This window comes from Xenopus tropicalis, chromosome 2 (assembly GCF_000004195.4).
Source record: "Xenopus tropicalis strain Nigerian chromosome 2, UCB_Xtro_10.0, whole genome shotgun sequence".
NCBI classification, from domain to species: Eukaryota; Metazoa; Chordata; class Amphibia; order Anura; family Pipidae; genus Xenopus; species Xenopus tropicalis.
Genome location: NC_030678.2, coordinates 45,974,292 through 45,989,481, shown reverse-complemented (window position 1 = coordinate 45,989,481; position 15,190 = coordinate 45,974,292). Strand labels below are relative to the sequence as shown.

The 15,190-nt window shown below is 38.3% G+C and overlaps 1 protein-coding gene across 2 annotated transcripts in view; it reads right to left on the bottom strand.

The window, feature by feature from the left end:
• Nucleotides 1-15,190, bottom strand: part of myo1c (myosin IC) — a 93,619-nt gene that overhangs the window by 24,498 nt on the left and 53,931 nt on the right. For both annotated transcript variants that reach the window (XM_004911641.4, XM_002942143.5), the window contains exons 4-12: nt 10,538-10,736; nt 8,914-8,994; nt 8,437-8,616; nt 8,114-8,212; nt 7,894-8,007; nt 4,883-4,954; nt 3,115-3,234; nt 2,023-2,105; nt 1,320-1,425 (exon numbers count right to left, since the gene is read on the bottom strand). In XM_004911641.4, coding sequence (XP_004911698.1) covers nt 1,320-1,425; nt 2,023-2,105; nt 3,115-3,234; nt 4,883-4,954; nt 7,894-8,007; nt 8,114-8,212; nt 8,437-8,616; nt 8,914-8,994; nt 10,538-10,736 — 1,054 coding nt within the window. The remainder of the gene's footprint in view (nt 1-1,319; nt 1,426-2,022; nt 2,106-3,114; nt 3,235-4,882; nt 4,955-7,893; nt 8,008-8,113; nt 8,213-8,436; nt 8,617-8,913; nt 8,995-10,537; nt 10,737-15,190) is intronic.

The window sequence follows — 15,190 nt, the reverse complement described above, 5'->3', positions numbered from 1 at the left end:
AATATATCCTGTATTTCTAAAGCACTAACATATTTTGCATTATTCCAGCATACAGCGATTATGCATAGTACATTTGCAGTTTCCATATAGCAGATGTGCTGATCTGGCAGATATCACTGGATATCAGATGGAAGCAGTGACAAATATATTGAAATTACACAAACATAACATTGGTCAAAAACCAGTCTAAAAAGAAAAGTAAATACCAAGGATCTCCAATTTGTGACTTACTGGTTATTATAGTTTTCTTGGGGAATGATGCTATCTATAGCTAGCCCACTGACTTGCTATAGGTTACTGCTCCTATGCAAACTTAGTGCCTTTTATTACATAAGCCCTTATGTGTTAAATTAAAAAGTTTACGCAAAGCAGACCAAAATTTATATATAGGGGATGCCAGAATTCAGCTAAAGAGAAGGAAATTGGTACAACCAGCTCTCCTGCTCAACCCTAGCTATATGCCGTAAAGTTTCTTTGGTAGATCATAAGCATAGCACTTTATTCTGCATATGCTGGAGTCACCTACTGTATATGTTTAGCTCCACATTCATTATAGGAACATTTACCATTAATGTATAAGAAACAGTCATAATACATCATACCTATGTGAGGCTTGCCTGAATTCATAAAATAGGTTACTTTGAAAGCCTGATAACATTAACCTGTTAATAACAGGGTGTAGAAATTATGTTCAAGGCTTCAGAGTAAGGGCACAAGGTGCGTATATCTGCCTCTCTGAGGCCTGCATTTTCCCTTAAGGCTGAGAGAAGCGGATGCACTTGCCTGCACTAAAAACTACAGTTACCGCCTGAGTGTGGGCACACAGACCAGAGCGACTCAGAGATTGGCCAGTGCAGCATAAAAGCTGACTTTTAGTGCAGCCAGAGCAAATAAGATGGAAGAAGATCACTGGCCTGCATGTACCCTGGGCTGGTGCATTTTTTTTGCTAACAGGAGCACCAGCCCAAGGTATCAGGTAACCGAATACAATCACTGGGGGGTGCCACTGCCTGACATTTTGGCACCACCCCAGTGATTCCACCTTTCCTTCTTCTTTTAAATATGTTGTTCTAAGGCAGGGGTGCCAAACCTTTCTTAATTGTGAGCCACAGGCAAATGTAACAAGACTTGGAGAGCAACACAAGCATCAAAAAAGTTCATGGAGGTGCCAAATAAGGGCTAAGATTGGCTATTAGGTAGCCTCTATGCACACTGTCAGCTTACAGGGGCTTTATTTGGTAGAAAATCTTGTTTTTATTCAACCAAAACTTGCCACCAAATCAGAAATTCAAAAACAACTACCTGGTTTGACTACTTACCGCAATACCTTCAGATTCATACTCTTCTTGTTCGGATTTTAGGGTTAATTCTATGAAAAGCTGCTGTAGTTTCTCATTACAGTAATTAATGCAGAACTGTTCAAAACTGTAATAAAGTGTGGATAAAATGAATGTACAGGGTTTTGGAAGACAAAATAAGAAATTGGGTTAAAAATCTTTCATCCCTATTCATATAATTCCAACCCACTGTTTTCACTGTTATTAGTACCAACATATTTCACAGTGCTGTACGATAAATACATTGAACATACAAATTTATATATAAAGCAGCCAAAAACCCACACAAGAGGTATAAAGGGCTTTGCTTAAAAGAGCTTTCAATCAAGGTGAAAATATAACCTATTTACTAAGAGAGCTGTATTCCCCTTATTTAACATAAGCAGAAAAGCATGAGGCATAGTTTACTAAATACAAAGGATACTCCCCTAAATTTCAGAATACAAGCAAATAGCATTTGCCACATTGCTAACTTCTGCAGATTTTTGTAGACTGCATGAGAAGCAGCACATGTGTTTTTCACCACTAGGTGGTGCTAAAGAAAAATGTTTCTACTTTCAATTATGCAGAGAAAAAAAGTGTTCTGTGCACACAATAGGCTAAAGTAGGCCCATGAAAGACATAATACACAAATATAACTTAAAATATACATAATTTTTCTTAGCTGAATGAGAGAGGAACTTGCCTGTTGTGCTGAAAAACTTCAAAACCGTATATATCTAGAAGTCCAATGACAGAAGCATTCCCAATGCTCAGAACATCACTCCCCTAAAATACATTTAATTAAATTAGAATAAATTAGACTGTAAAATTTTTCATTAGAAGAGATAAAATGCCATTTACTCTTAACAATGCACAGTACCTGAGTTTCTCAAGAACGACTGAGTTATATGTTGGTAAAATAAAATTACTTTGTCTACGTTCTATTGGACTGAATGAAACAGCCGAAATTAAATATTTCATTCAGGATGCAGCCTTCTCATTGAACTCACACCCCCAACCAGTCTAATGTCTCCCAAACTCCCCATCACAAATCAATCTCTCTTATCTGCCTACCTTCCACTTTTTACCAGGGTAATTTGTGCCACGAGGCAGCACTTTAACAGAGGTTGCAAACCCTTGGTAACTTTAGTGGAAGTACAGGCCTTTTACTGCTAAGCCCCCTTGGCCTAAGGTGCAGGAAGGTGACAAGATAAGGGGGTAGCACTAGAGCAACCAGGATTGGTTCTGCTTCTCATCTACATATCAACCTACCATTAAAGGCTGACTAAAGAGAATAAAAAGAGCTAAATAGCCAGGTCTGATTAAACAGGGAAATGCTCAGCCTGGTAATCCTTCCTGCAGTTTCTGGCATGCCTTAGAAAATTTCTGGACCAGTTCTGCCCTCAATGCAGATTCCAGCAAGCTACTGCTGGGGCAAGAATCTGGGCCAGGGAAGCCTGTCTGCATTTTCTACAAAACTACCACTAGGGGTAGAACCAAAAAATATAAAAAAAATAAGCTAGGTTGACAAAACAGCAACAGTTAAGATAGAAAAAGCATAAGAAAAAACAGAAAACAAAAGAGACTGGCAAGAGAGAATGGAGTAGACAAACAGAAAAACAAAAAGGAAAACAAATTAAATGTCATAACACTTGTGATACTCAGTCATATGTAAGTGCTTATGTTGCTACAATGGAACACAATTATGCACAACCTCACAAACTGTTATTTTGGCACACTAACAGTGCTTTCTCACATTTTTACAGTATAATCAGTAAATCATAGCACTTTGTACCTTGTATGCAAGTGACTTGTTAATTTTACTGACGAGCCAAGAGAAGGTGCGTCCATATATTGCCTTTGCTAAGGCATCCCGTGCATATGCAGCTTGCTCAAGATTTAACGGGCTGTTCAGCTACAAGTGGGAGATAAAAAAAAAATATTTTATCCCAATTGCATTTAAATCATACATAGAGGAATTTCACAATTAAATAAACTCTTAGGGGCCGATTCACTTAAGGTCGATAAAACGAGTGCTATTTATAGCATGTGTTAAAAATATTATCACTTTTTTTTTTTTTTTTAGAGTTAACGATCGATTCACTAAAAGAACACTTGTCTGAATTAAGAAGTGGTGTTCTTAGCATTATTTATCAGGCAATGAGCGTTTTAAAGCGATATTTTAACGCATGCACGATAATTTTCACCGCGTGTGATATTTTTTGCCGGACTTGATTTTAGCGCATGCTATTACGCACGTAGCAGTTACTTTCTGAAAACTACTGTTCTGAAGATTACCATTTCCCTGAAAACACAAGCATGCATCACTCTAGGACAGGGGTGGGCAAATTTTTTAGCTCAGGGGCCACATTAATTAACATACGGGCCGGGCCGGAACAGCGTTACGCCCCGCTGCTTCCTCCGTCCCATCCTTCTGTTCCCCGGCTCCCCAGTGCATTCTTTTATATGGTTGCGCCCCGTGCGTGCTGACGCTGTGCGCACGCACGGGGCGCAACCAATCAGAGCCCGTCATTCTTTTAAGGGGGCCGTAGTTTGCCCACCCCTGCTCTAGGAAGAACACATACCAAAAATCTGACTGCAAACTCCATCTTGTCACCACAGACAATCACCAGCTGCAATTTTGTTTAGTAACGCCTACTCCTGGGAGGCGTTATATTTCACAGTAATTATCGCCCCTTTTTACGCATTGAACGCTTCATATGTGTTTGTGAATCACGCGTTAGTATTATTTCTATGCGAAAATTACCGCAATGCGTTTAACGCATGCGGTTGAATGAGTTATAATGCATGTGAAATAACGTTGATGAATTGGTACTTATTTATTGCATACTTTTTAACGCAAAAAAAAGTATGCAATAAGCATTATCGACTTTTAGTGAATCGGCCCCTTAAAAACTAATTTACAACGCACTACCATTTAGTGTGCAAAAAACCCCCCAAAAAACTGCAATTGGCCATTTTCTGCACTTTGCACACTGTGTGAGGCATCATGCTCATGTGCATCCTTTTTCAGAGCACAAAGACCAGCAGCATGCCCAATTGATCAAGCACTGACTGTTAGTCAGGACTTGACCTAAAAAAAGACGGGAAGGGGGGGGGCATGTATACATCTCTCCTACTGCCCCCTGTCCTCTTCATCATTCAGAGGAGCAAGATATAGCGGGCACAAGTACCCTGTAAACAAACACCAAAAGGGTGCGCCTCTGCACTTGTGCCCATGGGGGAGTAAAATACCCAATTACCCTTCTATACATGGGCGTATTTTATGCCCAGTTGATCTTAATTTTTTTTTTTATACTATTCCATCTCATTCAGCAACTGAATACAAAGCTGGTCAGGCCAGTGACCTGGGGAAACCAATAAACAGATTTTAATTTCATCATTCTTAATTTTATTATTGTTCATAATTGCATTCAGACCCTCTGCTGCCCATATAAGATGTCAAGACATGGGGAATCAATTTGTGCCATAAGTTTTATATTCAATTAAGAATTAAATGTCAATTATGATTTAAAATGAATAGGTATCCAAGGAACACTTACTTCTTCTCCTTTTGCAATGATCTTCTTGTGTATAAGAGATTCACGCAAGGCAGCAGCATCAACAGCCAAAAGCTGTAAGAGGCAATTAAAAATGCAAGTAAAAACATTCATTGGGTTAAAAAAAGTTGTTCAAAAAGTGGTTGCTACGTCAACTCGCTGCAATTAAACAAAAAGAAAATGTAATACATAAGGTCTGCTTCCTTGTTTTATAAATACATTGTACTTCTGAATTTCTGTATTTATTTGCAATAGAAACATTCATGGTTTTGATTATTCTGACTAGGAACAGAGAGAGAAAAAAAAAAAATGATACCAACGTTATGCACTTTGGTAGAAATGAGAAGGATCTGAGGTTTTTTTTTAGATTACAAGTCTAATTTCAGGCAATGTCATTCGGTGGCTACTAAAGTAAGTAAAGTGCTGTCTTGCATAAAAAGGGCATTAACTCAAGGAATGAAAAAATCATTTTGCCTTTTTTTTTTTTTTAAAGATTTTATTTTGCATATTTTATATTTACAAACAATTGAACAACAGAAAAAACAGAGTAGAGAAGGAAAGGAAAAGAGAAAAAAGGGGGGTGAGTCTAAGGTACCAGTTCTGGCTGCGCAAGGCTAATGATCCTCCATATGCACCAAATTTATAGGTCCAGCCACGTGCCCCATACGGCATTACATTTCTCCGGGCACCCTCTTGCTAGATAAGTCAGTTTCTGACTGGGAAGGGAATCATCCACCATTTCCGCCAAAATTGGAGAGGAGGAGGATCTAGGGACTTCCAGTGCATTAGAATGGATATCTTAGCGTAGTAAAGCAGCTGCAAATAGCACAGTCTAGAGTAGGAGTGGAGGTGCAGGTCACCGGTTAGTCCTAGCAGACAGAGTTCCGGGGAGTGTATGTTTGGGAAGGCAAGGTTCTCATTAAGGAACTGTAGAACCTCGCCCCAGAATCTCTGTATCACTGGGCAGGACCAGAAAACATGAAACAGAGTACCAACATCACTTCTGCACTTGGGACACAGACACATTTTCATACATTTTGGCCAGGCGGTGGGGGGTTAGGTACACTCTGTTTAAAAATTTTATCTGAATATATCTGTCCCTCATACAGATTGATATTTCTGTCACTTGCAGAAGGGCATCCGACCACATTTCGTCGTCGAGCACCGGGAATTATTTTGCCTCTTTATAGGTCCCAGGTAAGGCTTCACCTAGAGTTATGCAGTGCAGTTTTGGGCTCCAGTCCTTAAGAAGGATATAAATGAGCTGGAGAGAGTGCAGAGACTGCAACTAAACTGATAAAGGGAATGGGAGATTTAAACTATGATATTAGACTGTTAAGGCTGAGGTTGTTCTCTCTGAGAAAAAAAAGACACTTGCAAGAGGACACGATTACTCTGTACAAGTACATTGGAGGGGATTATAGACAGATAGGGGTGTTCTTTTTTTTTTTCCCATAAAAAGGATCAGCGATCCAGATGCCACCCCTTTAGATTAGAGGAACTGAACTTTCATTTGAATCAGCATAGGTGCTTTTTCATGGTGAGGGCAGTGAGGCTGGGGAATGTCCTTCCTAGTGATGGATGATTTCTTGAACAGGCATAATGTTCAAAGCTATTGGGATACTAAAAGCTACAATTAGTACTGATGTTGGTATATATAGTTTATGCACAGTATGCAAGTGTATAGACAGGTCAGGATAGGTTATGTGTGCTGGAGTTCACTTGGAAGGGTTGAACTTGATGGACTTTTTTTTTTCAACTTAACTATAACTACTGGATAAAAATATTTGAGAATTACCTTGAAAAAAAAATGTAAGTTACTTACCGTATATACTAGAGTATAAGCCGAGTTTTTCAGCACTAAAAATGTGCTGAAAAAGGAACCCTCGGCTTATACTCGAGCATATACGCGCATATATGGTAAATGGATTCGCAGCTGCTCGTTCCCGCCAGATAGCGCTCGGACTCGGCGTTGTATTGCCTACACAGGAGAAGGACCCATTCGCGGACTTTATTGAGGTTGTCCCGCAACTCTAAGGACCGGCCAAGCAGCGCGAAACTACCAGACCGTGGTGTTGTGGTGTCTTGTTGCTGTCGGGTGTGCTGCTTATTGTAATCTGCCGAGAGCGCTCTGTTCCTCTAACCCTTGTCATGCGGCAGCTGGCGAGGCGATTACACGACGGCTCCTTGCAGACACACAGGTAGGAATTAAGAGGAGCGCCGCCGCAACAATGTGCTTATTTAAAGAGCAGCGTAAATATGCTGGGCTTACGGATCCTCTGGCGCTGCTGACAGGGCACACCGCAAGGTACCGCTGCTTCACTTGCACACCGGGAGTTGATTTGGGTCTCACTGAAATATAGCAGGGTGCTGGGTGGCCATTCTGTAGGTGTCTCATCGGGCACTGATGTCCCAAATCGCCACCATGAGTTTTTTATACGCCCCCAGACCCTGCTGATGAGACAGTCCTTCAACTATGCCTCTACACCATTTTATCCGTTTGTTGACCTGCCTGTCTGTATTGCTAAATTGCTATATCAAGTGGTTACATAATGTATGTGTATAATTGGGCTAATAATGTGGTCTGGTCAGAAAGTGGAAGTAAAGATGCCCCTAAGGAAGTTCCAGTTTATGTAATGGTGTATAACATTGTTGTACCATTAAGGGAAGCCACAGCATGCTTTACACTGTTTACATAGCAAATAAAATTGTGTTCTTGAACCAACAAATGTATTTGTAGCTGTAATATTGGTGTGTAGGCGCCATCTCAGTGCATTGTGCTTGGGTCTGAGCTTTCAGAAGGAGCCAGCGCTACACATTAGAACTGCTTTGAGGTAACCTATTGTTTCTCCTACTCCCATGTAACTGGGGGTGTCGGCTTATACTAGAGTCAATAAGTTTTTCCAGTTTTCTTAGGTAAAATTAGGTACCTCGGCTTATATTCGGATCGGCTTATACTCGAGTATATACGGTAAGCTGCATAATAAATAGAGCTTAAATAAACTGTTGCTTACTCTGGCGAGGTATTTGATTTGATTTTCGGTCGTGACTTGAGCATGGCCATGGTCATCTGAGGCAAACTGCACATTGCCTAAATGCAAGACACTGGCTACAACACTCAGCAACTCCTGAAATACACAAATTGACCATACATAGTAAATATATAACAGAGCCCACCAATGGAAGGTTAAAAAGTAAATATACTATTGCACATATTTATAAACAAAAACTAACCTCTACGTCATCTTCATTAAAATTGATGATAGACAAAGCACGCCGTACTATCTTCCAATCATTTTTATCATTAATAGAGCTCACCCTGGCACACTGACCCTGGAGAGAATGAGCATAATGTTAAAATCCTGTTACAAGCGGACTTCCCAGCTTCTGACTTTATCCAAACCAGACAAAATAGTTCAGAATGTTGCTTAATTTCGGTTTACCAGAAAACATGTTATTTCTGCTATTAAATGCAAATCTCTGTTACTTTTACTAGGTAGTTTGTACACAAAAGCACTTAATGGTTATCCCATGGTTTGTGTCAATCTTTGACTAACCTTTACCAAATACTGGTAGTTTTGTGCATTTTTATCAAGGCCCAGTCGGCGTAGCAGATCTTCCTCACCACCCTCCAACAGCTGGTAAAAAATATGGAAGTTTCTTTCCCCATGGTTCTGGTGCACCACGCGCGACTTCTCCAGGAGATAGTTTAGAATGTGACCACCCACAGGGGCACCCTTAAAATACATAAATAGAAAAAGTTACCATATATCATAAAGAGTCTTTGCTTCCAGGCAGAAGAGATTGTGGGGTCATTTTTCAACATTGGGCAATTTGCCCATGGGCAGTAACCCATGGAAACTAATCAAAATGTTTAATTCATTGTTCCTCCTGCAGCTGGCTGGAAAAAGCCTATCACTGATTGGTTCCTATGGGTTACTGCTCACAGGCAAATTTGGTGTTAATAAATGAGCCCCTATGTATGAACCATATACAAGTTAAATGCATTTATATTAATTGTGTTTACAACAAACCTTGTAATCAAACTGTACATCCATGTATTTTCCGAATCGACTTGAGTTGTCATTCCGTAATGTTTTTGCATTCCCAAATGCCTAAAAACAAAAGGGTTAAACAAATATTAACATTTGTGTGTGCACATTTTCAAGCAGTAACAAAAATGGCAATACCTGGAGCCAAATTCTACTAAGAGACACAGACTGAAACAACTAAATATATATTGTAACACAAGTCAACAATTTGCACTATTACATTAATGTCCTTCTCCTGGCTTGCTATTGTTTTTTTTTTTATGGGGGGGGATTATTCACCTGAAAATGGACTATTATCAGGTTATAAAATGGACCTAAGCAACTTTCTTACTGGCCTTGATTTTTGACTCCACAATTTTTGATTAACCTTCCTATTCTTCTTCATTTTAGCCTCTAAATAAACATGTTACCAGATTTACTGTGCATTTTATATTTTAATGTTGTTCTTATTTTTATCTGAATCCTTAATTCAAATTCCCACACAGTTGCCAGAGTAAGGTATTCAAGTCCTAGGAACCAGATAGCAATTCTAAATTGCAATGACAATTGCAAAACAAACAGAAGAATTTAAAAACCACAAAAAATTAAGACTAACTTTATCTTAGAGTAATGGCAGCATTAGTTGCAATACAGCAGCAGTCAAAATGCTCATCTGCCTGTAAGAGATTGATGGCATGCAGCCTTTAGTGTCAAAAAACTCGAGAAAGAGGTCTGCCTGTTGCCACTATGTTCAAAGCAGTACTTGTAATTTCATTGCTATCAGGAGTGGTGACTTGAGGGAGGTGTGGACAAAACACTGTGTGCCATAGCCCGAAAAGGAGGAGAACCTTGTTTGTAGGTCATACAGTCACACTGTTCATACACAGCTCATTTTTTTCTAGTTAAACTAAATAAACTAATTACATAATGGCAATAAGTGAAAAAACATAGCAAATATCCATTAGAATACCGCCACATGGGTCAGTTTATATGCAGGCCGAGAAACCACCGCAACGTCTGGAGAATGCTGTGTATGAACCCAGTAACGCTGTGTTGGCCTGGGTGCAGACACATGGAGCATATTTTGGAATTGAAACACAAGAGTATACATTTTAGCGCTGAAATCCACTCCATCTGTGCACTCAGTTGATGCAGTGACTCTGGGTCAGCTTTGTGATAAACACAAGAATGGGAAAAAGAGGTATAAGGTAAAATTAAACATTGTAGAGATTTTACTACTATAACCTTTTATCTGTTTTATAAGTTTCAACAGCAGCACGCTTTGCATAAAGGTACAGAGAAACTTGTAGCAATACAAACTAAATACACAAATACTAAAGACAACCCTAACATAACTAGACTAAACACGTTTATTTTGTACCTCTTTCAGAGGTGCAAGGCTACAGTTTCAGAGCACATTATTAAATTATGTGTCATAATTACAAGCTGCCAATCGTTATCATTAACTTGTTCCAAAGTATGCCAGTTGCGGTTAAACACAAATGAGCCAGCTGAGGTTTAAATCAACAATTTCACCTTACAACACATGCTTAAAATGAAAGGTATGTGCTTTTTCAGGAAGGCAGATATTTGCTTCATTGAGCAGTGTGTATCATTGATAAATTACCTCCAAAACTGGATTGGATTGAAGGAGCCGATCTTTCACAGTCTCAACCTGATCACTGGCAGGACATGTCACAGCATAGTATTGAAGGATTTTCTTGCTGGCCTCTGTTTTACCAGAACCACTTTCTCCAGATATAAGGATGCACTGATCTTTCCTCTCTGTTCGCAAAGACCGGTAGGAGTTGTCTGCTATTGCATAGCTAAGGTAAAAAGAAAAAAAAAATCTTATTAGTCATATTACGTTTTTTTACCAGATAGTAAAAATGTGGTGGAAAAGCTTACAAAAACGTACTTTGCTGATCTAGCAATATAAAAGTCTGTTCCACATGCACATTTGGAAACTAGAAGACCTGCCAAAAACACGCAGATACATCAAAGCTGTGTGACCTTTAACTTGGATTGCTTATCAACGTAACAATTAGGACAATAAAATTGCCAAAGCCACAGAAAATTTTAAAGCATCCAGAAAACAAGACAATTAAAAGTTTTAAGAATAAGTCTTAAGTATAAGGTAAAGTCACACCTGGCAGCAATTGATCAATTTTTTCAGCCTGCATAGGAAACGCAGGATGAGAAAAGCAGATCTTCCCCTAGGAAGAAGGGAGTTAGTAGGATTTTAAAGTACTGTAGTCTTATTAGGGCAAACTCGTTTTTTAAAAATAAAAGGTAAAATGTGTAGAAAGAATGAGCAAATTATATGACAATCAAAACAATCCTCCTCTAAAATTCAGGCACTTTATGTTACATATTAACTTTACCAGTTATGTGCTGCCATAAGCCATAAAGTAATTTGTGCAATTGCGCTAGCAGGTAGGAAGAAAAAAAAACCAAAAAAAAAAAAAAAAAACAGGTCTAACATTCAAATTTATATTATACAGTGGACAATGTGTCCCTTTACCCCAAAGGTGGATTAACTGGCAGTAGGGTCCTGGGCAGTCCTCTGGCCTCCTTACAGTACTAATAGAGTGTTCCTGTTGGCCATAAAGAGGCTCAGATATGCAAGTAGCAGTCAGCACGGCAACATTAATTTGTTTTAGGACAGGGCAGGTTCTCCAATGACCATTTCTCATTGGTATAACAAACTGCAAACAATCGAACAGTACCACTCTTTCTTTTAAAATGTCTTTATTTTACATTACAGCCTGTTAGCCAACACCTCCAGAGGAGAAATATTAATGTTCAAGAAACCTTTACACATGTGTCCCAGTAAAAGAGACTTTACAGCAATCATTTATTTTAGGATTAAGATTATTAAATATGTATAGTATACTGTTAACATAATTTTCATACTGCATATTTTAGGGGGATGTATATTCTATTTACAAATACAACATTTCCATATCAAGTAAAAATGATTTCTAAAAGCAACTTGTACAGTGGATATAAAAAGTCTACACACCCCTGGTAAAATGTCAGGTTCCTGTGCTGTAAAAGGAGCTGCAAGAATATCTGGCAAGTACTGGCTGTGTGGTACATGTGACAACAATCTCCCGTATTCTTCATATGTCTGGGCTATGGGGTAGAGTGGCAAGACGAAAGCCTTTTCTTACGAAGAAAAACATCCAAGCCAGGCTACATTTTGCAAAAACACATCTGAAGTCTCCCAAAAGCATGTGGGAAAAGGTGTTATGGTCTGATGAAACCAAGGTTGAACTTTTTGGCCATAATTCCAAAACATATGTTTGCAGCAAAAACAATACTGCACATCACCAAAAGAACATCATACCCACAGTGAAGCATGGTGGTGGCAGCATCATGCTTTGGGGCTGTTTGTCTTCAGCAATCTGACAGATTTGGAGTGTTTCTGCAAAGAAAAGTGGGCAAATCTTGCAAAGTCAAAATGTGCCTTGCTGATAGACTCATACTATATATACTCATACTATATGAGTGCTGTATTAAAATCAAAATGTGCTTCAACAAAGTATTAGTTTAAGGGTGTGCACACTTATACAACCACAATATTTTAGTTTTTTTCCCCTCCACCTAAAACATTTCAGTTTGTTTTTCAGTTGAGTGGTACAGTTTATAGGTCACATTAAAGTTGGAAAGAGTTCTGAAATGATTTATCCGTCTAATTTTTGTACAGCACAGGAACCTGACATTTTATCAGGGGTGTGTAGACTTTTTATATCCACTGTACACTGGCGTTTTTTCTCTTTATTTTTGTGTACAAATAAGGGCATGCAACTCCAGAATGAGGGTCAGATCGAGCACTGCCGTTTTATTTCATGTTTCATGTCTTTATCAATACCTGGCAGAGTAGTCTTCAGTGCTAAAATGGGGAAACAGAAGATATCCGTGCCTGCCAAAGCCAACATGGAAACCTTTGCAAGTAGAATCTGTGTCTGTGCTTACAGGCAGCAACATGTACGCAATGTCAAAACATTGGCAAGGGGTGTGCCGCTACAAAGCACTTCTTACTTCTACAATGAAACCTGTCAATGCTGCCATGACAGTTAACCTCTTCTTTTGGGGTCTCAATAAACCTATTTTTATTATTCAATGCACAATGTATGCATCAGGCAACAAATTGATTTCTTATTTATGATGTTTTATCTTTGTACTTAAAGAATGCGAGATAAAATGCTGTAAAGTGCAAGCTTCAAGACATTCAGAATTTATATACAAAACTTCAGCAAAATGTTGCAGTTTGAGAATAGAAAAGCCTTTTATACATTTTGTATAAAAGGAATGTACATAAATACATAATTTTCTAGGATTAACTTGTTGTTAGGGGCTTTTTTTTTGCATTTCAGTCTAAAGTACGGTAATTTGTGGAGCAGTGCTTTGAAAATGAATTTTTGCAAGGCTATGGGTTTTTGATCTATACAAGTTAGGAATCTCCATAAAATGACCCGTATTGTGTATTGGCGCCCTCTGAACATATAGGCCTTCCAAATCAGTTGCATTAAAAAAAAAAAAAAAAAAAAAAAAAAACTTTCAAAAATTGGCTGGCATTTAATGCAGTGGTAAAATGAATGGCATATTAAGGAGCATATAAACTAACATTCATGAATAACAAACAAACAAAAATCTTATCACTTGTCTGAACTAGTCCTAAATTTACCTTTCATGTTTTTTTTTTTTTAATCTTCCAAAGAAAGTTAATTTACTTAGCAGTCTAAAAAAAGCATAACCTTGTCTTACTTAACTCTTCCGCCAGATGGAGAAGGATTATTTGTATAATAAGAAAAAAAGCTAGAACAGGTTTTGGACCTTGTGAAATCTTAGAATAAAATAAATAGAGGGAGAAATTTACCCCATATTGTAAACACTATAGAAAGTTTTGCATGTTTGGAGAAAGGCCACGTGAGCAGGTCCGAAATGTTGTAAATAATAAATTCTTATCGAACAATGTATTTATTGCTAGTGCTCATTAAAGTGGACCTGTCTCCCAGACATAAAAAGCTGTATAATAAAAGTCCTTTTCAAATTCCAAATTAATTTTTTTATTACCACATCCAAACCCATTATAAAAAGGCATTTAAAAATCCCAGCTGCCAGTCATATATTGCCTGCCCCAGGGGACTTTAACTTTCAATTCAGCTCTCACTTTCCCCCTCCCTCCTAACCATCTAATTGTGTAGCCAGTGCATGGGAATTGGCATCTGGTCCCTCATTCTGGCATACACACACAATTTTGGGGCGATATAAAGCTTGCCTTAATAACAGTGTCCACAAAATGGCTCCTGCCTACTTGATGTGATTGTGAAATTCCAGGACTCAAGGAAACAAGATTTATACAGTATAAGTGAAGTTTATTTTGCTTAACAAACACAATAGAAAATAATTTAGAATTATTTCTTAGGGTGACAGGTCCCCTTTAAGTTGGATTGATTTTATATATAAAAAGTAGTCATTTGGGAACCATCAGAAATAAGTGATTTATTGGAGGAGAAAAAAAAAAAAAAAAGAGCACTACCCCATCTGACAATTCCCGTTTTAACGTATTAACATTTTGCAGACGTTCAGGCACCTTCACCTGTCCGTTTGACAAGGTGACTGATATGTAAAGCTTTTGCCAATATCTGTCGCCTCATCTCCCACCACTAAATATCCGTGGGTGCATGGCCACCTTAAGGGAATGACTGAAATATTTAACATTCTAACATCAAGAACCAAGATCTAGACAGCCCTTTATGAAAAAATAGTGATTTCCCACGGAAAAGTGGGAGTTTCTTGCTAAATATAAATAGACACATACTTTGGGGTTTATGCTTGCAGCAGCTTAGCAACAAGTAAAACTGTAGAAAAAACATTGGTCAAAAATAACAAAGTCATGGCATGAAACAACTAAAAACTCTTCTTAAAAGTTTTCCAGATTTACAGGACAGAAATATGAAGTGAACAGGAAAATTCCAGTAGTTTTAAGTCCCTTACCCTGCCTGGCAGTTGGAATATATGATTAATTCCAGAAGTTTGCAAACTGCTCTTTTAAAATAAAAAAAACTACCCCGTCATCAGATCAGTTGAAATAGCCCTGGCCGTTTCCAGAGTCTGACACGGCTTAGGCCTGTTTAAGTAAAACGCTAGCCTCGTATGACAGCATATTGCAACTTTCACAAATAATATGCAAACATATGAATACCTTAGTAGAGGAAGGAAGAGTAATGATTTTGTATGTATAATGTTTTGTCTAATGTGGAAAGAATGT